The sequence below is a fragment of the Sorghum bicolor genome, chromosome 3 (assembly GCF_000003195.3).
Source record: "Sorghum bicolor cultivar BTx623 chromosome 3, Sorghum_bicolor_NCBIv3, whole genome shotgun sequence".
NCBI classification, from domain to species: Eukaryota; Viridiplantae; Streptophyta; class Magnoliopsida; order Poales; family Poaceae; genus Sorghum; species Sorghum bicolor.
Window position 1 is genome coordinate 61,604,752 of NC_012872.2, and position 27,651 is coordinate 61,632,402.

General features: G+C 47.0%; 3 protein-coding genes across 5 annotated transcripts; 2 read left to right on the forward strand and 1 right to left on the reverse strand.

Moving 5' to 3' along the window:
- Positions 11,132 to 14,871, forward strand: LOC8059203 (ribose-phosphate pyrophosphokinase 3, chloroplastic). Its single transcript, XM_002456225.2, has 7 exons — positions 11,132 to 11,656; positions 12,381 to 12,696; positions 12,799 to 12,894; positions 12,985 to 13,053; positions 13,149 to 13,277; positions 13,460 to 13,559; positions 14,442 to 14,871. Exons 1-7 carry the CDS (start codon positions 11,277 to 11,279, stop codon positions 14,573 to 14,575), a joined length of 1,224 nt encoding a protein of 407 aa, XP_002456270.1. The 5' UTR covers positions 11,132 to 11,276; the 3' UTR covers positions 14,576 to 14,871.
- Positions 15,520 to 26,092, forward strand: LOC8059204 (B3 domain-containing protein Os03g0120900). 3 transcript variants are annotated; one of them, XM_021455804.1, is made up of 6 exons: positions 15,520 to 16,629; positions 17,200 to 17,619; positions 18,230 to 18,551; positions 18,625 to 19,047; positions 19,157 to 20,204; positions 25,995 to 26,092. In XM_021455804.1, the coding sequence occupies exons 1-5, from the start codon at positions 16,570 to 16,572 to the stop codon at positions 20,146 to 20,148; spliced, it is 2,217 nt and encodes a 738-aa protein (XP_021311479.1). In that variant the 5' UTR covers positions 15,520 to 16,569; the 3' UTR covers positions 20,149 to 20,204; positions 25,995 to 26,092. The 3 variants fall into 3 exon arrangements, with proteins under 3 accessions (XP_021311479.1, XP_002456271.2, XP_021311480.1); XM_002456226.2 differs by lacking the exon at positions 25,995 to 26,092 and adding an exon at positions 21,611 to 21,748 and having other exon boundaries at positions 15,522 to 16,629; XM_021455805.1 differs by lacking the exon at positions 25,995 to 26,092 and adding an exon at positions 21,611 to 21,748 and having other exon boundaries at positions 15,522 to 16,629; positions 18,275 to 18,551.
- Positions 20,273 to 27,364, reverse strand: LOC8059205 (putative ABC transporter B family member 8). The gene is made up of 9 exons (XM_002458379.2): positions 26,920 to 27,364; positions 26,707 to 26,761; positions 26,074 to 26,252; positions 23,840 to 24,297; positions 23,200 to 23,740; positions 22,944 to 23,123; positions 21,533 to 22,810; positions 21,005 to 21,411; positions 20,273 to 20,896 (listed from the first exon to the last, which is right to left on the reverse strand). The coding sequence occupies exons 1-9, from the start codon at positions 27,175 to 27,177 to the stop codon at positions 20,545 to 20,547; spliced, it is 3,708 nt and encodes a 1,235-aa protein (XP_002458424.1). The 5' UTR covers positions 27,178 to 27,364; the 3' UTR covers positions 20,273 to 20,544.

Consider the following 27,651-nt stretch of genomic DNA (forward strand, 5'->3'; position numbering starts at 1 on the left):
CGCTACCGGAAGCAACGCAGCGCGGGAGGAGGAAGCTCAGGCGACCTCCGAGGACGAGGTGGAGGAGATTGAGGGTCGTCCCCGTGATGGCCGCCAACACGTGTATGTGTGGCGCCAACGCGGGGATCACTTTATCGGGCATGAAGAGCTCGCCGAGACCGAGGAGGCCGCCAGGGTGGAGCGCGCGGCCAAGCGCCTTGTCGACGAAGTCAAGGTAAGCGACTTTTTGTACTGTTGTACATTCTATGCCTTGTCTTGCATGGTCGTTATATGTTCGCTTTGTAGGGCGCAATGAAAACGGCAAAGTACCGGAAACGGTGCTTTGACCAGATAGAAGGCGTCGTGGCCGAGAACAAGGCCCTGGCCGCGGAGGTAGACCGGCTGTGGTCGGAAGTCGGGGAGAAGGTGGCCGAGATGAGCGCCCAAGAGGAGCGTCGTCTCGACCTCACTCGTCGCTTGGCCGACCAGTACCGGCAGCGAGAAGGTTAGTCACACGCTCCGAGCAGCTTTGCGTACTTGTGTAGTTTGCTTTACTGACCAGTTTATGATTCACGCAGACTTGGAGGAGGAGGTGGCGCGCCTCCGACAAGAGAAGGAGCAGCTCAGCCAACAGCTCGCCGGTGCGCTGGAGTCCGGGCGGCGAGCAGGAGAGGAATTGGGTCGAAAGGACCGGGAATTATCTGGTAATGGGTGCCGCCTTGTTAGCTGCTGCTTGTCGCCCCTTTGTTTGTTTGGTATGCCGAAAATAACGCTTTGTTTCGTTTGCAGTGCTCAAGGTGAACGCCAAGAAGCACCAGGATGATCTGGTCAAGGACCGGGACTCCTGGAAGGTCAACTGTTGCAGGATCTGGAAAGGAGTGTCCCCGGTCCTAGACCTGATCAGTCCCGAGCTCCCGGAGAGCCAGCCCCGCGCGCCACAGTTGACCCCGGTCGAGAAGGCGCAACGGGCGTGGGACTGGCTCCAGCAGTTCGTGAAGGACGCCGGGGAGTTTGCCGGCGCGCACGTCCTCAGCATGGTGCGCGCCCACTAGCCCCTGGTCGACTTGAGCAGGCTGGAGAAGGGGTACCCGAAGGAGGTCGGCCCACAGGAAGCGGACGAGCTTCGGGGTAGTCTGCTGGATTTGTCGTCGACAGTGATCGGCGACATCAATTTGTGCGGAACGGCCACTCCCCCAGACCAGCCGAGTTCAGATAGGTCGGCCAGGGAGTTGTCGGGCGCGTCCGTTGCGGGAGATGGGCGGTCGACGCCTGCGGTCTCGACCAGCCAGGCGCCGGTGGCCCCGACCCCTTCGTCCGGGCAGCAGGGCCAGGCGGGTGATCCTCCCGAGCAGCTAGGCCAATAGAGTAGTCTGTAGGAATAGACTAGTGTCTGCCCGTCAGGGTATTTATTGTAAACTTTGTATGTAAAGTTTGTAATAAAGTTTGCTTTTTGTCATGACTGTTGTTTTGAGCGCTGTAAGATTATCTGAGTGACGTGTCACCGTATTCGTCTTGGTAGTCGTTAAGAGCATCCATTGCAGAAGTTTTGCCGAGTGCTGTGTGCGACAAGGTATAGGCAAAAAATAGAGAATTTCATTATTAACAATTATAAGATACTTACAAAGGGAAGTTATTAAAACTTTATGGATAGAAACGTCGCAATTTGTCCATGTGCCAAGAGTTAGGCACTCGTGTTCCGTCTGGGTATGCCAATCTGTAGGACGTAGGTCGTGTGACCTCGGTCACCATGAAGGGTCCTTTCCAGGGAGTGGATAGCTTGTGCATTCCCTCTTGGCTTGTTTTCCATCGAAGTACCAGATCGCCGACCATGAAGGAACGGTCCTTGACGTTCCTGTTGTAGTATCGCCTGACTGCCGCGAGATATTTTGCTGTTCGGAGACAAGAATCTAAACGCTTTTCCTCCATGCAATTGATTTCGAGTTCTCTGGCGTTGTCGGCGGTCGCCTGGTCGAAGTGTTCGATTCTAGGAGATCCGAAGTGTATGTCAGACGGCAGGACCGCCTCTGAACCGTACACCATGAAGTAGGGAGACACCCCTGTGTTTCGACTGGTCTGAGTTCGGAGGCCCCAGACCACTGCCGGCAATTCATTCATCCATCGACCGGGTGCTCTGTCGTTTTCGGTGTACAACCTTTTCTTTAGGGCGTCAACGATCATTCCGTTAGCACGTTCAACTTGACCGTTGGCACGTGGATGTGCCACTTACACGTATTTTATGACTATGCCTCTGTCATCGCAGAAGTCCCAAAAAGTGGTGCCAGTAAACTGAGTGCCCAGGTCGGTGATTATGCTGTTCGGGATGCCGAATCTGTGTATGATTTGATTGAGGAACTCCACAGCCTTCTCGGAGGTTGCCTTGACCAGAGGCATGTATTCAATCCACTTGGAGAACTTGTCGATTAACACGAAAACAAACTTGAAATTGCCCGGGGCTGGTTTAAATGGCCCGATCATGTCAAGCCCCCAGCAAGCAAAGGGCCAAGACGACGGGATGGTTTGAATTTCGTGGGCAGGTACGTGGGTCCTCTTAGCGAAAAACTGACATCCTTCGCAATGTCGAACCAGTTTTTCTGCGTCGCCGACCGTGGTTGGCCAATAAAAACCTGCTCGGAAAGCCTTTCCGACCAGCGTTCTGGATGCGGCGTGATTGCCGCAGGATCCAGCATGTATGTCTTCTAAGAGCTTGATACCATCATCTTGGGGTATGCACTTGAGCAGTACTTCGGAGCTTGCGTTTTTCCGCATGAGTTTGCCGTCGACCAGGATGTAGTTCTTTGATCGTCGAATGAGGCGCTCGTTCTCTGTTTTGTCCTGAAGGCCTGTCCCGTCCGATATGTATTTGATGAACGGGGTACGCCAGTCACGCCCACCGGTTGTCGGAGTGGCGTCGTCTATGAGCATTGCCTCGGTGGGTTGCTTGTCGACCAGGGAGGAGCCTACGCTTGGCTCGTGGATGTCCTGGACGAAAATACCCCGCGGGATCTGGGCCCGAGATGAGCCTAACTTCGACAACGCATCTGCTGCTTGGTTCTTATCCCGGACCACGTGGATGTACTCTATGTCGTAGAAGTTGGTTTCCCATTTGCGAATTTCTTTGCAGTAGAGATCCATCTTCTCGTGGGTTGCGTCCCACTCCTTGTTGAGCTGGTTGATGACCAAAGCGGAGTCGCCATAAACATAGAGGCGCTTGACTCCCAGCTCAACGGCTAGTCTTATGCCATGCAAGCATGCTTCGTATTCGGCGACGTTGTTTGACGCCGGAAAAAGGATCCGAAGGACGTAGCGCAGTTTGTCCTTGTTGGGTGATACGAACAGTATCCCAGCGCCGGCACCGTTGATGTTCAAGGACCCGTCAAAGAACATTGACCAGTGGTCTGAGACATCGGGAACGGAAGGCTCGTTGAGATCCGTCCATTCAGCAATGAAATCGACCAGGGCCTGAGACTTGACAGTGGTGCGACTCTGGAACTCCAGGGAAAATGGACATAATTCCATTGCCCATTTCACGATTCTGCCATTGGCGTCTTTATTGCGCAGGATGTCCCCGAGAGGGAAACTGGTTGTCACCAGGACTCGATGGCCGTCGAAGTAGTGCTTCAGCTTTCTTGACGTTATTAGAATGGCGTATATGAGCTTCTGTATTTGTGGATACCTGGCCTTGGACTCGTTTAAGACTTCACTTATGAAGTAAACTGGTCTCTGGACCTTGTAGGCGTGACCTGGTTCACCTTGCTCGACCACTATTGCCGTGAAAACAACCCTGTCGGTTGCAGCAATGTAAAGGAGTAGGTCTTCATTGGGCTGAGGCGCTGTAAGGACAGGTGGTGAAGTGAGGAAGGTCTTAAGCTGGTTGAATGCGGTGTCAGCTTCTTCTGTCCAAGAAAATTTTTCCGACGCTTTTAATAGTTTGAAGAAAGGGAGGCCTTTTTCTCCTAGCCTTGAGATGAAGCGACTGAGGGCGGCCATACATCCGGTTAGCTTTTGGATATCCTTTACGTTCTTCGGTGGTCGCATGTCGAGTACCGCCTTTACTTTTGAAGGGTTTGGCCGTATGCCGTCGCGACTGACAACGTTGCCGAGCAGTAGACCGGAAGGAACGCCGAAAATGCATTTCTTGGGGTTGAGCTTCCACTTGTACCTATTGAGTGCCTTGAAAGTTCGGTCTAAGTTGTCGATTAGGGTGCTCGCGTCCCTTGTTTTTACGACCACGTCGTCCACATAGGCCTCGACGAGGTCATCACGAATCTCGTCGTGGAGGCATTGCTGGATGGCCCTTTGATAAGTGGCTCCGGCGTTTTTGAGTCCGAAAGACATGGTCGTGTAGCAGTATGCGCCGAAAGGTGTAATAAAAGATGTTTTGATCTGATCTTCTTCTTTTAGCGAAATCTAGTGATAACCAGAGTAGCAGTCTAGAAAGGAGAGGAGTTCGCATCCGGCCGTTGAGTCGACCACCTCGTCGATGCGAGGGAGACCAAAAGGATCTTTAGGACAGTGTTTATTGAGATCAGTGTAATCAACGCACATTCTCCATTCATTATTCTTTTTGCGTACAAGAACCGGATTGGCGAGCCAATCGGGGTGATACACTTCTTTTATGAATCCGGCTGCTAGAAGCCGTGTGATTTCTGTCCTAATAGCCTCCTTTTTGTCACGAGCGAACCGTCGCAGCTTTTGCTTGATTGGTCTTGCGGTCTTCGAGACATTTAAGGAGTGCTCGATCAGGTTTCGTGGGACGCCGGGCATGTCTGCGGGTTTCCATGCGAAAACGCTTACGTTGTCCCTTAGAAACCTGACGAGCGCGTCTTCCTATTTTGGATCCAGGTTGGCCCCGATGAGGGCCGTCTTCTCGGGGCTGCCGTCGACCAGTTGTACTTCTTTGTGCTCCTTGGATTTTGAGTTCTTTCTGGCTGTCTCCTGCTCAGGTAATCGGAGCTGGTCGGGAAGCAGCTGCACGGCTTGAGTTGCTGTTTCTGCCATGCGGATTGAGAGGTCGATTGCTTCGGTGATCTTGAAGCTCTCCTCTTCGCAGGTATACGCAGTGTAAACATTGCCTCTGACGGTTAGGACACCCTTCTCCGTAGGCATCTTAAGGACCAGGTATGAGTAGTGCGGGACTGCCATGAACTTTGTCAGCGATGGTCGGCCCAGTATAGCGTGATAGGTCCCGTCGAAATCGGCGACCACGAAGTTGATGAACTCCGTCCGGAAGTGGTCGGGTGTGCCGAATTGGACAGGCAATGTTATCTGTCCGAGAGGCACTGAACTTTGACCCGGCAAAACCCCCCAGAATTGGGCGTCGTAAGGTTTTAGTTGTGCAGGAGATATCTTGAGGGCGGGCAGGCTGTTGCGAAAGAGGATGTCAATGGAGCTTCCCCCGTCCACGAGCACGCGCTCGAATCTGATGCTGTTGATGCAAGGGTCCAGAATCAGGGGAAAACGACCCGGCTCTGGGATAGCGGCCCACTGGTCCTTCCTGCTGAACGAGATCTCCCTGTGGGACCACGGGGGGAATTTTGGGTCTGCGATCAGCCCGTCCGTGCTGTCTATGTTGAGGCAGGCTCTCTTTAACAGCTTTCTTTCTCGCTTGGATTCAATGGAGACCTTGCCCCCGAAAATGGAGTGGACCACGTCGGTGGGGCTGATGTACTGGTGTCGGGGGTCCCTATCTTGGTCCTCGTCCTCATCTTCGTGGTCGTGCCCGTCTCGCTTGTTGTTTTTCTTGGCGGAGTCGTCTTGGGCGGCCCGCCGTGTATAGATGCTTTTGAGGACGCGACACTCTTCCATGGTATGATTAGACTTTGGGTGCAGTTGGCATGGTCCCTTCAACGTTTTGTTGTAGTCTTCTTGGTAGTCCCTGAAAGAGCATCTAGGCCCTTAAGAGATTTCGGTGATTAATGACATTGTTGGTTACTATGACTAACGTGTGTTTTGCAGAGGCAAAGTCATAGGTAAGGTCATGGTAAATAAGTACTCGATGGACAGGGACGTACATGCCAACTTAATAGTGGAAATCGTTTCGGTTTTCAAAGGATGGATGGACATCGTCGAGACTAGACTAGGTCTAAGTGCCGTATGGTGAAGAAGGGCACTTAGAGTAGTTTAGGACTTTGTTTTCCTTTGACCGTACTATTAAGAGGGGCTTTGATCTAGTAGCTTGACTTAGGCAAGGCTTTAGGTTTAGGTGTGGTGCACACTTGGTAAACCTAGCACTAGGCAGCTCAGAGATAGTCCTTAGATCGAGAGGAACAAACTTCGTGTTGGAGCGTTCACGTTTCGACGAAGTTTGGGTGCCCAAAGGGGCACCGGACGCTGCACCGGACGCTCTGTGAGTGCGTCCGGTGAGGTCCTTAGCTGTTGGAACAGGTTGGTGCTTAGGGTTAGGCACCGGACGCTGGCACCGGACGCACCGGGCAGCGTCCGGTCCCTTACCCAGGGAGCTTGCAAAGTTCCCCAGAGCACCGGACGCTAGCACCGGACGCACAGGGTAGCGTCCGGTCCCATGCGCAGGGAGCATGCAAGTTTTCCCTTAGCACCGGACGCTGCACCGGACGCTGAGAGTTAGCGTCCGGTGACCTGTCAGAGCGAAGTACAGTTAGCCGTTATGCAGCACCGGACGCTCGGTGCAGTGCGTCCGGTGCAACATAATGTGCGTCCGGTGACCCCGTTTTCTGTGAAAAACGGTTGGCCGAGCTTTGGACTTGGTGGATAGTATTTATACTCCTCCACCTCGTCCATGAGAGTTCTCTTGCCCATTTGAACATCAGAGAAACTTGTTGTGGAGCAAGAGAGTTGCAAGAGCCTAGAGAGGATTGAGATTGGAGTGATTTCTTGTGAGAATCCTTCTCTAGTGAGTTCCAAGAGTCAAGTGTGCATCCACCACTCTCTAGTGCCTTGTTTGGGTCAAGTGAGAGTTCTTTGCTTGTTACTCTTGGTGATCGCCATCACCTAGACGGTTCGGTGGTGATTGGAGACACGAAGATCACCCGAAGTTCGTGTGGGTGGCTCGTGTCAAGCTTGTGAGCGGTTTTGGGCGATTCACCGCGACGGAGTGTCGAAGAATCAGCCCGTAAAGAGCACTTGGTCCTTGCGCGGACCAAGGGGGAGCAAGACCCTTGCGCGGGTGCTCCAACGAGGACTAGTGGAGAGTGGCGACTCTCCGATACCTCGGCAAAACATCGCCGAGCATTTTCTTCCACTACTCCTTTACTTTCTAGCATTTACTTTGTGCTTTTACATTCTTAGAACTGCCATGCTAGAATAGGATTGGAACTAGGTTGCAAAACTTTTTATTCGGTAGCTCTCTAAGTCTCACTAGGCACAAGGGGTTGAATTGGAGCTTATAGGTTGCTTAAATTTTTAGAGAAGCCCAATTCACCCCCCCCTCTTGGGCATCTTGATCCTTTCAGTCCCGTCGTCCGTTGGGACGCTTGACCGTGTTTACTTCGTGGTCGTAGTCGCGAGGGCGCTTTCCTCTGAAATCGTCGCGGTTGTCGCGCCGCCGATCCCAACCCTCTCGGTGATCGCGGTTGTCGGAGCGGCGGTGGTTTCTGCTGTCGTAGCGACCACGACCGTCATCTCGCCGGGGAGGCTGGTCGGGACCTCTCGCATCGTCTCGGATTAGTTTTTCTGCGTCGTCGGCATCGGCGTAATTTTTGGCCGTGGCGAGGAGCTCTGCTACCGTTGTTGGACGTTTACGCAACAGCTTGTTCCTCAGCGCTTCGTGGAAACGCGGGCCCTTGATGAAGGCTGAGATGGCCTCGTCGTGGGAAATCTTCGGGATTTTGAGGCGCATATCCGAGAATCGTCGGATGTAATCGCGCAGAGGTTCGTTCTTCCTGTCCCTTATCCTTTCAAGGTCATACTTGTTTCCAGGCTGCTCGCATGTGGCGATGAAGTTGTCGATGAAAGCCTGGCGTAGCTCTTCCCAAGAGTCGAAGGAGTCCTCGGGCAAGCCAAGAAGCCACTGATGACCAGCCTGGTCGAGGACTACGGGGAAGTAGTTAGCCATGACGTGCTCATCCCCTGCCGCTGATCGGACGGCGATTTCATAGAGGGTGATCCAGTTCTCTGGATTTTCCTTGCCGTCGTATTTTTTAAGTTTTTCGAGCTTGAAATTGCGGGGCCACACGACCTGGCGGAGGTGTGAGGAGAACTGTCTTAGGCCCGGAGGACCGTGCGTTGCATCGTACTCGATGCGGCGCAGGTTTTCGTGGACTGCTCTCTCTGTGGCACGCCTGTTGATGCGGTCCCGAGCATCTTTGGGAGGGATGTTGTGGCGGAGATCCCTGTGCTGGTTTACTTCTTGGCCGCGTACGCGGTTCTGCTTGCGGCGACCGTCGGCGTCCCGACCACCATCGTCGCGCCGTGAGTCCTTTCGACGGTTGTCGGGAGAGCGGCTGCGGTGACGCCTGCTGGGAGACGGTGAGGCCCGGCTACGATTAGTCTGGTCGGAGGCGACTTCCGTATAAGAGACGTCCTGGACTCTCTTGAGCAGAGTGGCTGTCTGTCCCATTGCAGCGATCAGGTGTGCTCGGATGCTGGTCCGGACTCTCTGGCACTCGGGGGTATCAGGAAGCCGATCTAGGTTAGCCATGGCGACAGCCACGTTGGCGCTTGGCGTTTTGTAGACTGGATGGTCCCCGACCATGTCAAAGGCATCGTTGAGATTATTTGGTGGCATTTGTTGTTGCTCGTCTGCGCGTCGTCGGGCGCGATCGGCGTTGCGCTGTTCGCGGAGTTGCCTCTGGTCATCTGTTTCTCCATCAACGACCGGTTCGTCGGCGCTGACATTGAACACAATATCTCCTCGCCGGGGGGAAATATCGGGAATCGGGGGAAACCCGGAGGGTGTGAAGGAAAATCCAGGTCGTAGTCCTCGTCTTTGGTGTTTATAACCTCGGTGGGGACGGAACCGGTGCTTGAGTTGGTGCTGGAAACCTGGCCGTCCCGTAGTTCTCGGATCGTCACCATGTTGACGTAGTGACGATCGTTCCTTGTCGGCGACCAACCCGCCTTGCTGAAAACGGATTGGGTGTGCTGTGAGTAAACAGAGGCCGAGTTGTTCAGGCCGCAAGGATAATCTTCCTTCTTGAGCTCGACGGATCGTCCTGAGGGTGTTGAGGTTATCGTCAGAGACGTTCCCAGCCGTTCGTGTGTGGCGACACGAGTTGGCCGGCGGAGTTTGAAAAAATCCGCTGGAGCAGCTTGGTCGGGCCGACGCAGAACTCCGTCTACTAGTTGGGAAACTTCGAGTAGCTTGGAGTCAGCGCGATCAAGCGCTTGGAGAAGGTCCGAGCTGTCGATCTTCTTTCCCTTGTAGAGCGGGAACGGTGGTCGGGCGCTCGGTGCCGCCACGTGTGTGGTCGGAGACGGCGTGATCTCAGATTGGATCTGGGTCTCTTTCGAAACCGTGGTCGTGAGGCCGCCGCTGCACGTCGTCCACGTGATCTGGCCAACGGTGAACGTGAGGCCTTCAGGCACGGTCGCGGAAGCTGGGATCGTGACCATCTTGTTCGCCGGAAAAGTTGCACGCACACCCCCTACCTGGCGCGCCACTGTCGACGAAAGCTGGTCGGCAGTCTACCTTGGGGTATACCCACGGTAGTAGTTTATCGGTAGACGGTGCGCAAACTACGAACTCGATGGTGACGCAAGACTCGGACAAGCTTTTTATCCAGGTTCGGCCGCCGAGTTGGCGTAATACCTACGTCCTGCGTCTGGTTGTATTGATTTGTGTTGAGAGAATATCCTGTCCTAGGGGGGTCCCTTGCCCCTCCTTATATAGTCTGGAGGGCAGGGTTACAGATCTGGAAACTAATCCTAGTCGGTTACAATTGCCATGGATAATTCGATATCAATTCCTATTCTAACCGACTAGAATCCTGCTTGATCTCCACATCTTGTTTCCTTGCGCGAAACTCCAGGTTGTCGGATCAAGCCTTGAACTCGTCTCGTAATGGGCCAAGCCTCCTGGCCGAAGTCTAGCCGTAAGGGTATAGGGGTTTATACCCCCACACAGTAGTAGAGCAAAGAAAACTCAAATATATAGTCTTTTCGTTTCCTAATGATTTTTTTCGCAGTGGCTCCTCGCTATGGTACTTGAACAGTAATTGTTTTGAAAGCCGGAGCCAAAGCGGCTAGAAGTCGAACCGGGATCATTTGGTATAGCTCCACTTCGTTATTGGAATAGTCTTTTTTCTGAATTGGCTTGTGTATTGTATAGCTATAGCTGTTTTGTTAAAGCATTTGGTAAAATAACTTCTCATGTTAGGGGAAAAAATGACTATACTAGCCTTATCATCTATTTTAGTTATTCTTTTTTCTCCTCTCCTCTACTTCAATTTCTTCTCTCCTCATCCACTTAGCCTCTCCTAGACACCCGTGTATGGTTGCTGAAGATTAGCGCCCCGCGCCTGGTGGTGCAGCTCCTACCCCCATATGGCGACACCCCTTGGTAATCCCCATGGCACCACGTCGCCAGGAGCGAATCTAGCCAAGTTACTCGTCCGGGTTAGTATAAAAAAAGCTACCGCAATATGATGTTTTATTGAGAATTTTGATAGAACAAAAGTCTAATATATACCCCGATATTATACTGTAGATCCGCCCCTGCACGTCGCACGGTGACGCTCGGCGACCTTGTGCCCACTGTCCAGTGACGATAAATTCGTCCGTCACTCTATGCTAGACCCATGATAGTTTGCAGAGCAAGGAGAGGCTGCGTTTTTTTAGCTTCCCCCTCTCTCGTCTTCTCTCAACGAATATTCCATGATTTTGAGCATGGAGTGCTTGGTGGTGAGGTGGAGCTACTCCTAAAGCTCGTCTAGATGAAGTACCCAACAGTCCTTAAGTTTTTTTTCGACGAGAGAAAAAAATATATTATATTATATTATATGATCCTATGGCTCTAATCCTAGGTGGTAGCCTTATCGTGCCCGACAAAAACAACAGTCGACGCGGACCCGCACCGCACACGTTCCGCAACCCTCATCGCCAGCCGGCTGCCTCGCGCGTGCTTGCACGCCTGCGCTGCGCCCCGTCTCCGTCTGCACCCAAACCGGGCGCCGGCGTGCCTACGCCGCTGCACGTCATCCAACCCCACCGCTATAAAGTTACGTTATCTCGCCCGCCAAAAGATCCGTCATCGCCCACGCCCAGCCCGGCTCGTCTGCCCGTCAACACCGCTGCTGTCTGCCTACTCGCCCAGCCACCTCGGCTGTTTGGATTTGGGCTACTCGGCAACAAACCTCCTCCCCCTTTACCGCGGCGTGCGGCGGATGGCAACGGCCGCCTCCGCCTTCCCCGGCGCGTTCGGCGTCAAAACCCCAGCCCCAGCCCGTGGGCTGAGCGCGCACCCGGCCCTCACCCCGAGCCCCGCATTCGCGAGGCCTTTGCCGCGCACCCCCGCCTGCGGCAGGTCCCGCGCCAGCCTCCACCTCGGCGGCGTGGGCGCGGCCAGCAGCAGCGCCGCCGCCGCCGGCAACGGCACCGGGCTCCACGTGCCCCCCACGACCGCGCCGCTCGCCGTGCCCAAGATGGCCGGCTCCATGAAGACGCACAAGAACGTCCTGCTCTTCTACTGCGAGGAGATGCGGGACCTCGCGCGGCAGGTGGTCGCCCGGAACGATGACATCGAGCTGCGCTCCATCTCATGGAGGTCACATCACCTTCCCCCCCCTTCCCTTCTCCTCCAGCATCATGTTGTTGCTGTTGTTTTTTTCCGTTTTGTTGAACGCTACTGTTAGTTATCGATTATGACCTCGGAATAGGAATTCGTTCGATCAGTTCACAACCGGGGCTCTAATTGCGTGTAGCGAAGGAGTCGTGGTACCGGTCTCTTGGCAAGTTTATCAAGAGTAAACTCTGCACGGACAAACAAACGCAATATGACATTTTACAGTTACCCTCTAGACGATGGATGACATTCAGGGGAAACAGGGAGGAAGTTGCGGGTGGAAAATTAGTATATGAATATATGTCACCATTTGGTGGGGCGGTGCTAGCCAAATAGTAGGTTTCACAATTAGTTCGTCAGTACTCTAATCTATACTCTTTGTTGGCCTTTATGCAACAAATGATGACTATTAAGTAGAAACTATAGTGCTATACGTACACTGTTTTAGGAGCTGTGTTAGGACAACACGAGCCTGCTACATTCAAGCCATCAATAATATGAAACCACCATTACTCTCCAGTTACGTGATTGCTTCAATGAATGACCTAGATTTGAAATGAATCATTCGAATGTTCTTATCTGTAGGTGGCAGTCGCATTTGTTCTCTCAGATTATTTTGTATGTCCTATCACAACAGCAACTTTTTGTTTCAGCAAAAGTAAACCAACCTTCTAACTTATTCTAACTTTCGTGCTATTTTTTTCAGGAAATTTCCCGATGGATACCCGAATTTGTTCATCTCGAACGCCCACAACATTCGTGGGCAGCATGTTGCCTTTTTGGCCTCGTTTAGCTCGCCCAGTGTCATATTTGAGCAACTATCTGTCATATATAATCTGCCAAAGTTGTTTATTTCTTCATTTACTCTTATACTCCCGTTTTTTCCAACCGGGACTTCTGAGCGCATGGAAGATGAAGGAGATGTTGCAACCGCCTTTACACTTGCCAGATTTTTGTCAAATATACCAATATCACGAGGTGGACCTTCGAGTTTAGTAATTTTTGATATCCATGCTTTGCAGGCAAGTAAAATTATTACATATAATCCATTGAATTTCTTGTCTTGGTCTGTCAAAAATATTGACATCAGTGTGTAAATAACCTTGTGCTTAATAACACATCAGGAGAGATTCTACTTTGGAGACTCAGTCTTACCATGTTTTGAGAGTGGCATCCCCTTGCTAAAAAGTAGGCTTCAGGAGCTACCTGATTCCCATAATGTGAGTACACCTGACTAAGTGAACTGCAAGTTTATTTTGTTGATGATTGTGCATTGTCTCATCTGATACAATCTTTAATTTCTTTATCAGATAACCATAGCATTTCCAGATGACGGTGCATGGAAGCGCTTCTATAAGCAACTTCAACATTTTCCTATGGTATGTTTTTGTTTGAGTACTTCCTCCAACTCCAAATCATGAAACAAAAAGGCTAGCTCCTTAATGGATTGTTTTCATAAATTGCTTTTTTGTAGGTTGTATGTAACAAAGTTAGAGAAGGGGAGCAAAGAATTGTACGGATAAAAGAGGGAGATCCTAGAGGACGTCATGTTGTTATAGTGGATGATTTGGTTCAGTCTGGTGGTACATTGATTGAGTGCCAGGTAAAAGAATTGTCTATGACTTATTTTTCTATATTGTGTATAGTGACTATTGATGATCTTCAATATTTTCTGGTCTTTTGGGTGTGCACATTTATGCCTTATTTTTTAGAAACAATTTATACTGGCTTCTAATTATGTATATTCCCTTGAGAGTTGCAATTTAACTCATTTTTTCTGTCCAGAAAGTACTGGCAGCTCATGGAGCAGCAAAGGTCAGTGCATACGTGACACATGGCATTTTTCCCAATAACTCATGGGAAAAATTTCAGCATGATAATGGAGGTACATATGCTTCATTACCTTAGCATGCTATTAAATTTTCCACATTGCTATTATTTTATTTCTGTAGTTATTGAATAGAAAACAAGCTAAGTAAGCACTTTAGTAGTTCAGTTTTTCTCAGCTGACACCTTTTAAATTTGATACTATCTACAAAGAGATCCATGATAGATTGGCTGGTAGGACTTCTGTTTCTCTGTTTGTACTTTTCCTCTTTTTTTTTAGGGAGTAACATTCTATTTTTTTCGCTCACCTAACATTTTTTGACTAAGCAACTGATTGGTTTACTTTTTCCAAAGAACAAAATAGAAACTGAAGGGAAGATTCATATTTATTATCAAGGCAAATCTTTTCCATGTTTGAAGGGCTTGCATGGAATGAAATCCTGAAGAATACAAAAAGAAAACCTAAATAATTTTCAATCACAGGCGAACAAGATGATTTCAGTTCCTCACAGAAAAAGAGTTTGACTTCCAGCTCCCTTGTGACCCGTAAACCCTTATCAATGATTTTCCTTTCACCCTAACCTTTCGAGGATGCAGACAAAACAAAAGTTTCAGTGTTCTAATACCGTTATGTGGTAGAGACTGGAGACACTGAGTTGATAATAAGCACCGCCTAGTATTCCTTTGATTTTTCCCAAATGTTGTTGGTTCTCCTTCAGGGTTCCATCTAACTCTGTATTAACTTTGTTTCTGAAAATACAGTTTTTCCCACTTCCTATCACTATCACATGCCTACCTTGTCCAAAGAATGTTGGGGAGGCACACTTGTTCCACGGCATTCTTGGAGCTTTCAGTACTTCAGAACCTATTTTATGTGTGAATAATGTGCCACTCATGTTCCTGATGATAATACAAACCTTTTTTTTTGTAATTTTTTCAGAGGGTCCGGAGCACGGCCTGAGCCACTTTTGGCTTACTGATTCATGCCCCCTTACTGTCAACGCGGTGAAGGGCAGGCGGCCATTTGAAATTCTAAGTCTGGCCGGACCTATAGCTTCTGCTCTCCAGATTTAGGAAAATCTGGTCTGCTCGATCCCTTGGGATATTGTTGGCTATTCAGTTCATTCTTCTTTCTTTTTTCTTTGAGGAATTTGGTGCTTTCCTTCCGACAGCTATAGAGCATATCGCAATGTATTTAATAGAAATAGAGAAGCTTAAAATGGCAGATCTTCACTGCAGCGTCTGCTTGGCGAAAAGCATTCGTAGTCGTAGGATTGCCTGTTCAATAATTTGACTGAGCAAGTCAAGTGTCGATCTGTGTTCTATAAATAAAACTCTCGAATAAAGTTTCAGTAATCTGCCAACTTGCATACGGTGTGTTTTTGTTCCGTTGGGTTTTAGGTCTTGTTTAGTTCATGAAAAGAATTTTTCCTACTGTAGCACATTTGGAACTATAACAATTACTGTCTAATTATAGACTAATTAGGCTCAAAAAATTCGTTTTGCAAAATACGTATAATTAATTATTTTCATATATATATATATATATTTATTTAATGATCTATACGTGTATTTAGACATGTATTTAAATATTTGATGGGACGAGATGAAAAGTTTTTTTTTTGGAACATTCAGTCGATCAGGTCCACTTCACCATTTGTTGCTGCTGACAGCCTGGCACTGCTTCCTACGGGCTGTCTAGGTTTGCACGAGGATAAGCTGATGTCAGGTTTGCACGATGATATAAGCTGGAATACTTTGAGCAAGCACAATAATAACAGTGAAACTAGTTAGCATTTCAGCTGATACGAAGAAGATGAGAGATAAGAGAGAAGAATTTGGCTCTTAGAACATTTAATACTTTGACCAACTATATATATAAATAAATATTAATATTTAAAATATATAATTAGTATCATTAGATAGTGCATTAAATGAACTATCATAATAGATTTATTTAAAGATATAAATTTTGCATGTATTTTTTACAAATCTAGTTAAAATTGAGAAAGTTTGACCTACACGTATCCCTTAGTGTCATCTATTTTGAAACGGAGGGAGTAACTTAGAACATGAAGGCCATATGAATTCATAAAAAAGAAAAAGAAGAAGATTATGCCCATATAAGTCACTCAATCTTAGAATATATGCATGAAACTAGCTCATATAGTGCTCCTTACCTGAAAACTAGAAACCTGTACAATGTGTGCCTCACCTAAAAACTGGATTTTTTTTTCTAAGTTCCTTACCTGAAACTCTCATATGGTGTGTTTTATACAATGTTTGTTTGCCCTCGGCACGAACGTCTGGCCTCCCCGAGGGTAGCTCAGCTGACCCCTATGATGTAACCTCGTAGTATGTTTGTCTCGTTGCATCAAAATAAAGGCTAAAGAGAGACCGTGTTTGTCTGTCTGTAGCCCTGTACAAATGAGTATGGTTATCTTGTACCGATAATCTGGTAACCTTACCACCGCCCTTTCTCCTTCTCTCCTTATTGGCATTTCATCAAACACTTCACTGACGTGAGTACACTACTGCCGTGCTAACAACACCGCTAGTGCCTCCCTCCTCACCACAGCAGGACGTCGGCGACGACAAGGCCCAATGGCGATGGTGTCTCCTCCGCGTTTCCAACGCCGTCGCCACCGGCTCCGGCGGGTTGCTGCTGGAGCTGGTCGAGCGTGGCGCGAAGGCCCACGACGACAGCCCGCGCGGAGCCTATCTCCGTTGCGGCGTCGTGGCCGGCGGACGCGCGTCGTTCGCCACCTACAGCTACAGGCCACAACCCACAGCCACAGGTGCGCGTGACAAGTCGTGCCAACAAAGAAAGCTTTTCGACCAGAAAAGACGCGACGCTCATGTGCCATCAATTCGCTCCTTCACTCTCTTCCTCCTCCGGCTTTTAGTAGCTTTACCCACCAGCGACCAAACAGTCAAATCAGCAAGACAACAAGCCAGCGTGCTCAGTTCCATTTCCATCGCCTGCTTCTTCTAGTCCTCCCACCTGCAACTGCAACGCCCGGTTTCCCAGTCCTGGCTGTCCCCGCTAGCTGTTTGGTCCTCTGCTCATGGAAGAGCCGAGGAGGCCTCGATTCTTCAAGGTCCTTGTCGACTTCGCGCGCCGAATCGTAAGTAGCCCTCCCTCCCTCCTCCTCCTCTTCCCGCCGCGCGTCCCCCTCCGTCCGTATCGGTGTTCGCATTCGCAGGCCTGTCGGAGAGGGTTCGTGCCGTGTGGTTTGCGGAGAACTGCGGCCTTTGATCTTGATCCGGCCGAAGCCCTGGGCATTGTATCCGTTCCCTTGTGGGTTGCTGACGGATGAGTAGATGATTATCTGCATGTGCATGCCTGTGGGTTTTGTGATTTTTCTTCTAGTAACAGATGGGATTCATGCATGTTTCATGTAAAAAGAAAATCTTAAATTCAGAACTAAAAAGGGCAACAGGTTGGTAATGCCAGGTGGCAATCATGATGTCTGGTATTACTATAGGACTAGATAAAGACTACTAGGTGGTGCCACTGCCTTCATGATGCTTTCATGCGGCCCTAAAAATGGTATCCTACTGGTTTGTCAAATGTTAAAACCACTGCATTTCAGTCTCTAACTCTGACTAAAATCTTTAACATCATCATAAAGTGCTATTTTCTGCTTTTCGGTTAAACTACTGTAGCTCGTATTAACCTTTGTTTCTGCATGTAGGAGATACCTCAAGCCTTCCTCTGTCATTTTCCAGAGGGGAGACACAGACAGTCTGGCACTACAATGGTGACATCTGCTAAAGTTGTCCTTATGAATGCTCAAGGGAATAGTTGGTCTGTTGAGCTGGAGGAAATTGACGGCCATGTGTTTCTGACCACTGGATGGCCAACGTTTGTGGAGGACAACTGTTTGGGAAAGGGTGAATTCCTTATCTTCAAGTACGATGGGAGAATGCATTTCATAGTCTCGTTTTTTGGCGTGAATGCTGTTGAGAAGTCGTCTTCATGGAGTGGCTCCCAAGCTACGGAGAATGTAGAAGGAGAACTCGCATGTCCTGTCATCCCTTCTAGGAAGGGAGGGCATAGTGGCGATGGATTAATAACAGAGAAAGTTAAGGATTTTATGCATACTCACTCTCAGGTTGATATACTAGAACACTCTCTTTTACAAATGCAAATAATCTACTCTTGAGGAAATAATTACATCAATTCATATGGGTTCTTTGAACTTCCAACTAGAGTTCACATCGAGTCAACTTATTGTTAACATGGTCTTAGATAAGTTAGTTTTGCATATTTTGTAAGTCTACTTTAAGTCATATTACGCATGATGATCTTCATGAAATTGCTGTTGGCCAGAGAAGCTTATTGTTCAAAAGGATTATTTCACATCACTTTAGACCGCTTCCCTAGCTTCAGTTTTTCATCATACTCCATGTTTGTTTTCATACAGCATAATCCAACCAGTGACAAATATCAATAAAGTTAACAAAGCGATGAAAGTTTTTGTATTTGGTCATGCATAACTCTGTAGGCAATAGAATTGAACAATTTTTTTTTTTGAAAAAAAAAACTAGTATGGCATGTACCTGTATCTTTTATGATTTCCATCAGATAGACAAATATGGCTTATGGAATGAAACAAATGGAGTACCTTTTTGGTTCAACAGAAAGCATTCATTTTAAAATGTTGATAGTGCCTTACTTCTAATCCTGTCTGTTTAACTGATAGTTTTGTATACATCTTCTAGACAGATACCATGAAACGAAACACTGATGAACACATTTCATCCCAGGGCACAATTGGTTTCCTTGACTCGCATGAAGTAATTTGCTCCAAAGATTACTTGGAGACATACTGGTCGCAGAGTGAGACAATGGAGGATGATAAAGCTAAAGCAGTAGCGGAAGTAATGAGAACTTTGCGTGTTGACAAATTGACAGTAGACTTATTCTGTGCTATACTCTGTTTGCATAAATGGAAAGTTGAGGCGGCTGCAGAGTATTTTAATGTTTGTAGGGGCAAACCACAAATTCTGGAACAATCTCTGAAGCAGAAATTTGTTTTGCAGTGTAAGTTTTTTTTTATTACTTCATGGCCTTTCATTTTTGCATTGCTAATATGGCTGTCCTTTTTTGTCTTCAGTGGACTTTGTAAAGGGACAACTACAACGCTTCTTCCCTCAAGATTATGATTCTGAGAGAATCAAGAAGAACAATGTTGAGAGACCTAATTTGTCTAATCAACCACTACAACGTGACCTGATGGTGGCACCAGTGAAACGGAGGCTAGTTGATGAATATAAACCTTGTGACTTGTCTCATCGACAGAAGAGAATAGTTAAGTTGCAGGGAAACTCACTGCAAACTCAAACACCAAGAAGATCTCCACGATTGGCACACGCGAACAATACTTGTAACAACAACAAAAAAGTGTGGAAAGGAAGAGCCAAAGTGCTTAAAACACCACCAGAGGCAACAAATCAGGTGAAGGATAGAGCACATGAATCATGTTCGCTTCATGAGAAACTAGATAATGCCTTGAAAGCAGTTCATGAAGAAGCAACAGGTGATCTTTTGGTTGCTCTCGTGTTTTAAAAAAGTTCTTTTGGTTGCTCTTTGTTAGAACTTTTTTATAACATCTCAAACTTCAGTTATATCAACTTTTGCCTATCTAGGTTCCTTATCTCAGGACATCAGGATACTGGATTCCCCACGGTGTGAGGTTGGCTTAAGTAAAGAGCATGAACATGACCAAGGAGATACTGGCAAAATGTTGGATCAAGTCAATGATGGAGAAAACTGTAAGGAACATTTGGGAAGAGATGCTATGGGAAATTCTGAGTCATTCATGAGTACATATTGCGTAGAGTCATTGCCAAACAGCTCTAGGTTGACAGCATCTTCAAGAATAAATGAGCTATCATTTACATGGAAGCCCTCACAACATGTCAGTCCCCTTGATAAAGTTTTACTTGGCATTCAAAGAGATAACTTCGTGAACACCATTGCACACATCCAGAAAATCATCCGGGATGATCCTTCAGATGTGCTTAGTGCAGATGTAATTGAAGCCACTGTGCGGATAGAAATTATTAAATGGGATTTATGCCTTCAGGACAAGGATGCCCATAAGATAGTAAATGCAATGTTGGAGTATGCTAAAAAGGTCAAGGGGAGACAGAATTTCAATACTGAGATGAGGAAGGAAGAGTTCTCTGCAAAGCTACAGGATCTCCTAAAGTGGCAGCTTAAAGAATTAGAACTTACATACACTTCCTTGGAATCAGATTACAAGAAAGCAACGACTGACGCTAGCATTTTTTTCTCGACATTTGAAGAACACAAGAAAAAGTTGAATGCCATTAAGGATGGTATCAAGGGCGTGCAGCAGGCCTGTATGATTAAGGACGATGAAATGCAAAAATTGGCACATCAAGTCGCTGAGCATGAGACTGCATATCAGAAGTCTATAATGGAAAAGGTTAGGGTTAAGATGGCTCTGAAGAGCCATGAGCAGACTATTGGTTACGTAAAAGAGCACCTAGCCTCTACTGAATCTGGATCAATTGACGTAGGAGCATTGGTTAAGATAGAGATGGATAATATGAGTAAGGAGATTGACGTCTCCAAGGGAAATCTTCTAAATATCAACTTCAAGAAAGAGTAAAGAAGGTGTAAGCGTTTGTTTACAATTATTAATTTTCTGGCTATGGTCACTTCATGGTAAGTCCTTTCATGAACATTCTTTTTCACTCTGTTGAGGCTCACATATGTTATCAGAAGACAAAACATGATGATTCATGCATCATAAATTCATAATGCTTGCTTTCGCTTATCATAGTTTTTTTAGCCAGGCCATATAATTTTTTATATCTTTTTGCCTGTCTTAGCCCACCAGAAACTTTGAAAGACAAGGATTGTCAGATATATATTAACTGATTATTGAAAGAGTTGCTTGAAAACTAGCTTAGGAGTGCTGCTTCTGTGCTATAGTAACCTAGCTATCATATCAATTACTGTAGGAGTTTCATTAGATATAATAGTTTACATGACATACAATCAGTTACTTCTGAAGAGTTGCAAGGTTGTAGAATGCCCCCTTCTTGTTCATGAGCTGCGGGTAAGAGCCACGCTCCACCACTTTACCTTCTCCCAGGAAAGCAATCGAGTCAACATTCTTGATTGTGTTTAGTCTATGTGCCACCACAATTGTGGTCCTCCCTGACATTATTCGATCAAGAGCTTCCTGCACCACTTGCTCTGACTGTGCATCAAGGGCACTTGTTGCTTCATCAAGTAGTAGTATTGCTGGATTCCGGATTATTGCCCTTGCAATTGCGATTCTTTGCTTCTGCCCCCCTGAGAGCTGTATACCATGCTCTCCACAATCAGTATCGTATCCATCCTTCAAAGATCTGAAAAATAATCAATTTAGTTCCTTGTGTTGGACAATGCGAGTTGAAATAAAAGGCATGCTTGCAATACCTATATAATTTTGGAATAGAAACAAGTCAAAGACTTACGAGATGAACTCATGTGCGTTTGCAGCTTTTGCAGCTTCCACAATCTCATCTTCATCAGCTTCTGGTTTACCAAAAGCAATATTGTCCCTGACACTGCCTGAAAACATTGCAGGCTCCTGACTAACAAGAGCGGTAAATCCTCGGAACCAAAGAATATTCATCTCCCTCACATCCATACCATCAATTCTTACGGACCCCCTATCAACATCATAGAACCTCTGGATCAAACCTATGATAGTTGATTTACCACAACCGCTTCTCCCAACCAGGCCAACACTTGTTCCTGCTTTCACGTCCAAGCTAAAATCCTGTAGGATAAGGCATTCTGGTCTTGTTGGATATGCAAAATCTACCTTCTTGAATTCTATTCTACCTTCTATTTTCTTCTTCTGATCTTCCTTCTCCACCTGCAAAATAGTTGTATATTATTCTCACTCATAGCAAGACAGCGTTGTAAAACCATTCTATACTTGCATAACTGCTTTGCCGATATGTATTCTGTATGATGCTTATGAATGAGTTTGTTACCTGTGAATTTTTTGGAGAGATGGATTTCCTATCTAGCACCTCAAATACTGAAGCAACTGCATTTGCTCCCTTTGCCAGGTCAGATGTCATGCTACCAGCATCAGCAATCAGCTTTCCTGTGCTCACCAGCACGAAAAAGGTTTTGAAAACATCACCCGCTGATATCTCCCCAGACTGTGCCAGCTTCCCACCATACCAGAAGTCCAGTGCCCATGACAAGAATGAGAGGCAAGGTGACAATCCTGTGGTGATCCCTGCTACCCATGATTTCTTCCTTGCTTTTTTCAAGGGTTCCTCTTGTGCATGCTCGAATAGCTGAAGAACCTTCGATGAGCATCCAAAGGAGGTTACCATCCTGTGGTTGTAAACAGCTTCTATGGCTATCTGGGTGCTTTGGTGCTGAGCCTTTGCCAAGTCCCTTGACACATTTGAGAGAACCATTTTTTTTGCATAATAGCATATCATTGTAGATGGCTGTACAGCTATCATGACAAGAGCAAGTTTCCAAGCTACCATCAGGCCCATTGTCACTGCAATTATGATTCCGGAAGCTGTTTGAAGCAGTAAGGATATTCTGTCTGCAACAAGGGTTTTGACAAGAGAAGCCTCATTGCTTAGCCGAGAGCACAATGCACCGCTTGAATTAGTTTCTTCATCAAACCATGCTGCCTCAAAGGTTAAGATCTTCTCAAGTACTTGAACCCGGATGCGCCTAACAAGATGCTCCCCCATGTACGCAAAATTGTAGTGTTGCAATAGATTAACAACAATAGATACCAAGGACAGTGAACAGAAGATCAAGGCATAGCGTCTGATAATTGCATTCATCTCATTTTGGTCCTGAACAAAGAATGCAGCAATCATTCCTCCGATGGTTATGGCATAGATGGGCTGCAAGGAACCATATACCAATGCAGACAAACTGCCTACGACTGCCTGCCTCCACTCAGGTGAGTTCATTGCAAGAAGCCTGGAGAAAGATGGTGCAGGTGGAGGAACATCAGAATTATTTTCCTTTAAGATAGCTGGTGTTAGTGGCATTGGACTTGCTCTGGACATGCTGTGACGGCTGGTACTTGTCCTGGCCACTGAGGAAGCCCTAAATTGTTCATTTTCTTGATCGATGTAGCTTACCATTTTTTGCAATTTCACAAGTCTCGAGTACGGGCCACCCCTGCTGATCAGTTCATCATGTGTACCAATTTCAGCTATTGTACCCCCATCAACTACTGCAATCTGATCAGCATTCTTCACCGTTGAGAGCTTATGAGCAACTACCTGTCCATTGTTAATGAATAATCAGGCATTCAATGTCAAATGATTTTCTCTTAAAAAAGATGCAGTGCTAACTAATTCAAGAAGTTCTGATATAAGGGTTATAAAATATGAAGAGTGGAAGCAGTGGCAATACCAGTGTTGTTCGTCCCATAGATGCTTGATCAAGTGCATGCTGTACCAGCTTTTCTGATTCTGAATCAAGTGCACTTGTGGCTTCATCGAGCAAGAGTATAGCAGGGTTCTTAATTATCGCCCTTGCAATGGCAATACGTTGCTTTTGGCCACCTGATAACAATGCTCCACGCTCACCAATCTGCAAGAATGACCATAAGTATGAGACATGGAATTAAGGTGGCTGAATGTTCCTTTTTCTCTTTTGATGCGCGTACCTTAGTCTCATATTCCTCTGGAAGCCCCCTTATGAAGTTGTGAGCATTTGCTGTCATGGCTGCTGCATAAACCTCATCCATGGTTGCATCTGGTTTGCCAAACAAGATGTTCTCTTTTATTGAAGTACCAAACAATGCATGATCTTGGCTGACTAGCCCCATTTTGCTCCTGATCCATTTGAGTTGGAGTTCTTTGATGTCAAAACCATCAATTTTGACAGTTCCTTCATTGGCGTCATAGAAGCGCTGCACTAAAGCTATTGCTGTTGACTTGCCGCTGCCACTGGACCCAACCAAAGCAATAGTTTGCCCAGCAGGAATCTGGAGGTTGAAGTTTTTGAGGACTGGCATATTTGGTCTTGATGGGTACACGAAATGGACAGATTCAAATTCGAGCTCTCCCCGAATTTGGTCCAAAATAAGGCCTTTTGGGTCATCAGCATTGATCTGGGGAACACGGTTTATCCGATCAAGGATTCTTGTGGCAGCAACAGATGCCTCAGTGAAATGTTTCAGCTCAGGGAGTGCCATTCCAAGGGATCTGCAACATTCAGTAAATAACTGTTAGTTAACCTTCTATTTCTACATGATCAAATGGAGTCATGAAGCCAGTAAAGCATAAAGAGTACAAGAAACATACAGGCCACCCAAGACGAATGAAATCCCAGCAGCATATATCCTTCCACCACTTACATGATGGAACATCACCAATCTCCCGCCATACCATGCGAGAAAGGCCCAAATGGCGAAAGAAAGGCCAGTGAACCCAACAGCAAGACCCTTTGCAATGCCTTGTTTGATCCCCAGCTTGATCGTCTTGTCAAGGATTGCCGTGTACCTTTGGATGATCCTTTTCTCGGCTGTGAAGGAGTAAACGGTCTTGATAGATCCCAGAGCTTGCTCGACGAGGGAATTCGCCTTGGAGTACTCATGGCGTGACTGGCGCGACAGGTAGAGAAGGTACTTGCCGTAGATGAGCCCCGGGATTATGAGAAGCAGGACCAGAGGAAAAGAAACCAGAGCCAGCCTCCAGCAGAAATAAGTGGCGAAGACTAGTCCGGAGACGAAGACCGTAGAGTGCATTAGAAATAGAGGGACCTGTTCAAGATCAGTCAATCATGCTGTTATTTCTCCTGGAACGATGAACCAAAACTGAATTATATTATGTGGAGTTCTGCCCTGCTCTTTTATTTACACACATTCATTTTTTTCTGGAAGCTGGATAAATTATTTCAGTTTGTTTATTTTTTTTCAAGCAAGGAAAGACTAAAGAGTGTGGTTGTACGTCTAGATCATCCAAGTAGTTTATGTCCTTGTTGAGACGGATTTGTGTTATTTTCATTATAAAGCAACTTATTTCCTCCTAGGTTGGATGGTTTTTATAATTTTTTTTTTTAAAAAAACAAACTTTCCTAGCCCCAGTGATGCATATTTGTTTAACGGACTTTTCTCTGGATAACATTTGTTTAGGATTACTCATTACTCCCTTTGTCCTAAAATAGAGGACACTGTAGTTATTGTCTAGATTCTCTTAGGTAAAGTGTCATCTATTTTAATTTGCAAAAGAAAGTTTCATCTATTTTTTTTTCGAGACCACGCCGTTGCGTGTTTTTCATAAGTTTCATCTATTTTGGGACGATGGATTATACTTTATGGAGTACTACCTTGCGCAATTTCATTGTGTGATTTAAGCAGCACCCCGCATGTTCCTTGTTACAGTCCTGCTCCTGCCTGCTTTCCAGGAATCCAGGTTCATGAGGACCTAGCGTTTCCATCGTTTGCCACATGGTGACATGGTGTAGTGCTGCTGCTGCTGCTGCTGCTCGACGGATAAAATAAGACGGCAGCCTAGACTGTACTAGACTAGACTCCAAGGCAGATGACGGTGCCGAGGCCACAGGTCATTCCGATCACATGGCCAGCCATTCCGCCGGGTCAAACTATTTGATTTGCCATTGATTCAGTGACGCGCTATTGCTGGAGACCGAGTAGGAGTAGGTCGATTCGTGCAGTCGTGCCCAGGCAAGTTGTTGGTTAAAAAAAAAGGGAAATTCGCTGACGGTCTATAACTACTATAACAGGTAAGCGAACAGGTTCTCACATGTCCTCGATCATCCTCAAAAAAGAGAGGCTACTAGGTTTCCATCAGCAGGTGCTGCTGGAGGCTGGGTCAAGGCACTCATTGGCAAACGGAGTGAGTCTAAAGTTATTTATTACCTCGAACAATGTAGACTTAGTGTCTAAATAAGACTTAGAGTTTTATTTTTTCTACCTCTTTCTTTAATAAATATATCGCCACATCAACAAAATACCATAAATAATGTGTAATTAATTGCTTGAACTTTATGATAGAGTCTTGTGCCCTGACATCTCACGTGACTAAAGAGTGATAGGGAATATGCATAGGCTCGTCATTATTTTAAGGGGGTGATTTCAAGGGGGTGTTTAGTTCTCTTTTTTTTTAAAAAAAAATTTTGGTTTTGGTTTATCATTTTGCAAAATGAAACTAAACACCATGCAAATTTTTCGACAAAAAGGTAGTTATTCTCCATTTTGGATTTTGGCCTCAAGAGGTCAAAAAACCCCCAAAATGAGCCTCAAGAGGCTTCATGACAACAATAAATTCTGCATTTTGGATGAAACTAAACATGACTTTGAAAATTTTGGCATTTTGCATTTCATCGCTCCAAAGTAGTTGACATTTTGTATTTTGGATTCTACGAGGAACTAAACACCCTCTAAGTTTTCTTTGACTGACAAGTCACAGTGACCACCGAAGTTTCTTTTTATTATAGATTGAATTCTGACGAGTGAACAAGTGAAGGAATTGGTAAGGGTTGGGGTTGGTGGTGTGCCTGCAGTACTGCACCGTACCTTCTCGCTGAGGACCTCCTGGATGTGGGAGGCGTCCTTGGAGATGCTGTTGATGATCTCCGAGGTGGTGGCCTCCTGCGAGTCGAAGAAGCCCGCCTCCTGCCGCAGGATGGCCTGCAGGTACAGGTACCGGATCCGCAGCACCTGCCGCTCGCTCGTCCGGCTCCAGCAGTACCCTTCTGCAACATCACACACCAACAAACAGATGCGTGAGTGAGATGATGTAGAACCAGCCACTTACTTAGGCTCTTGTTTGGAAAAATGTAAGAAGAATTTGCAGAAAGTTGCATAGGTAGGAAACAGTTTGATTCTATAAGGTCCTGACAAGAAAAATCCCCACTTTCCACTATGTACATCGATCAGTTCTTTATCAGTTTTAAACAAATCTGTAGCGCTAAAAAGATGTCTTCTTTTGGCTCTCATCATACACATGGGGCTACCGGTCCCTTTTTGAACGCAAAATTGCCATTAAAAATGGTAAGTACGTACAAAACATTTTGTTAGTTCCCGTTAAGATAAGGGGAAAAGTTCTTCCTTGCAAGCAAGCAGGTTCTGAGAAACAGCACATGTGTACGGTGAATGATGTGCATGAATAATATATAGGGCTAGGTGTGTTGACGAGCTGAAGTTTACCCATGAACGCCACAGCCAGGACCACGAACGCCAGGTAGACGAAATTCAGGCACGACTGCATCATCGCCGGAAAAAGGAGTAAAAAAAAGTAAACAGATGATAAAGTTAATGACTGAAAAAATGCACACAGATGATGTTGAGCACGGCTCGGAGCTGACGACGACACTTGTCGCTGGTAGTACACAGGTAATGCACGGCACACGATCGACGAACCTTCTCCACCTCGTGCATGAACTGCGCGCTCTTGGCGCCGCCGCCGCTGGCCCGGGCGCCGCCGTACCCGAGCGCGTTCATCACGTCGCTGGCGAAGATGAGCAGCAGGTTGGTGGAGCACCCGTCGCCGATGGCCCCCAGCGTTCCCAGGGCCATGAGCAGAACGTCCACCCGGTCCGCGAACTGGAACATGCCGCGGATGCTCATCGGCCGCTCGCCGCCGCCGCCGCCGCCGCCCGCTGGGGCTCGGCCACTCATCTCCTTCTCCTCCGATTCCTCCTCGCTCCTCCTCTATTGCAAAGCTGGAGCCTGACAAGGAGATGGACGACGGAGCAAAGCAATGCTTGTGGAGTTGTGGGCGAGCTACCGATCGATCCCAGCTCGATCGTTTTGCTGTGTGCTTTGGCACCAGGGCTTTATATAGCTGAGCCCTGAGCTGAGTGTGCACCAACTCGCGCGTGTGTTTCAGTGTTTTTTCCTCCCCTTTTATTATTTGGGGGTTGCATGATGAGGGGGTGCACACATCATATAGCAGCAGAGTAGTGAGTTGGAATTCAGCATGTGTGGTGTGGTCTGTGGAGGACAAAGGTGGCTGCATCTTACATGCTCATTGGCTCTTCCTTCTTTTGTATAATAATAATCCATAAATTGTAGATGCTATTGGATCTTTGGTGATGTGGTGGTTGTCTGTCAGTTTAATATTACAAGTGTTTTTCCTTTTCCTTTTGATTT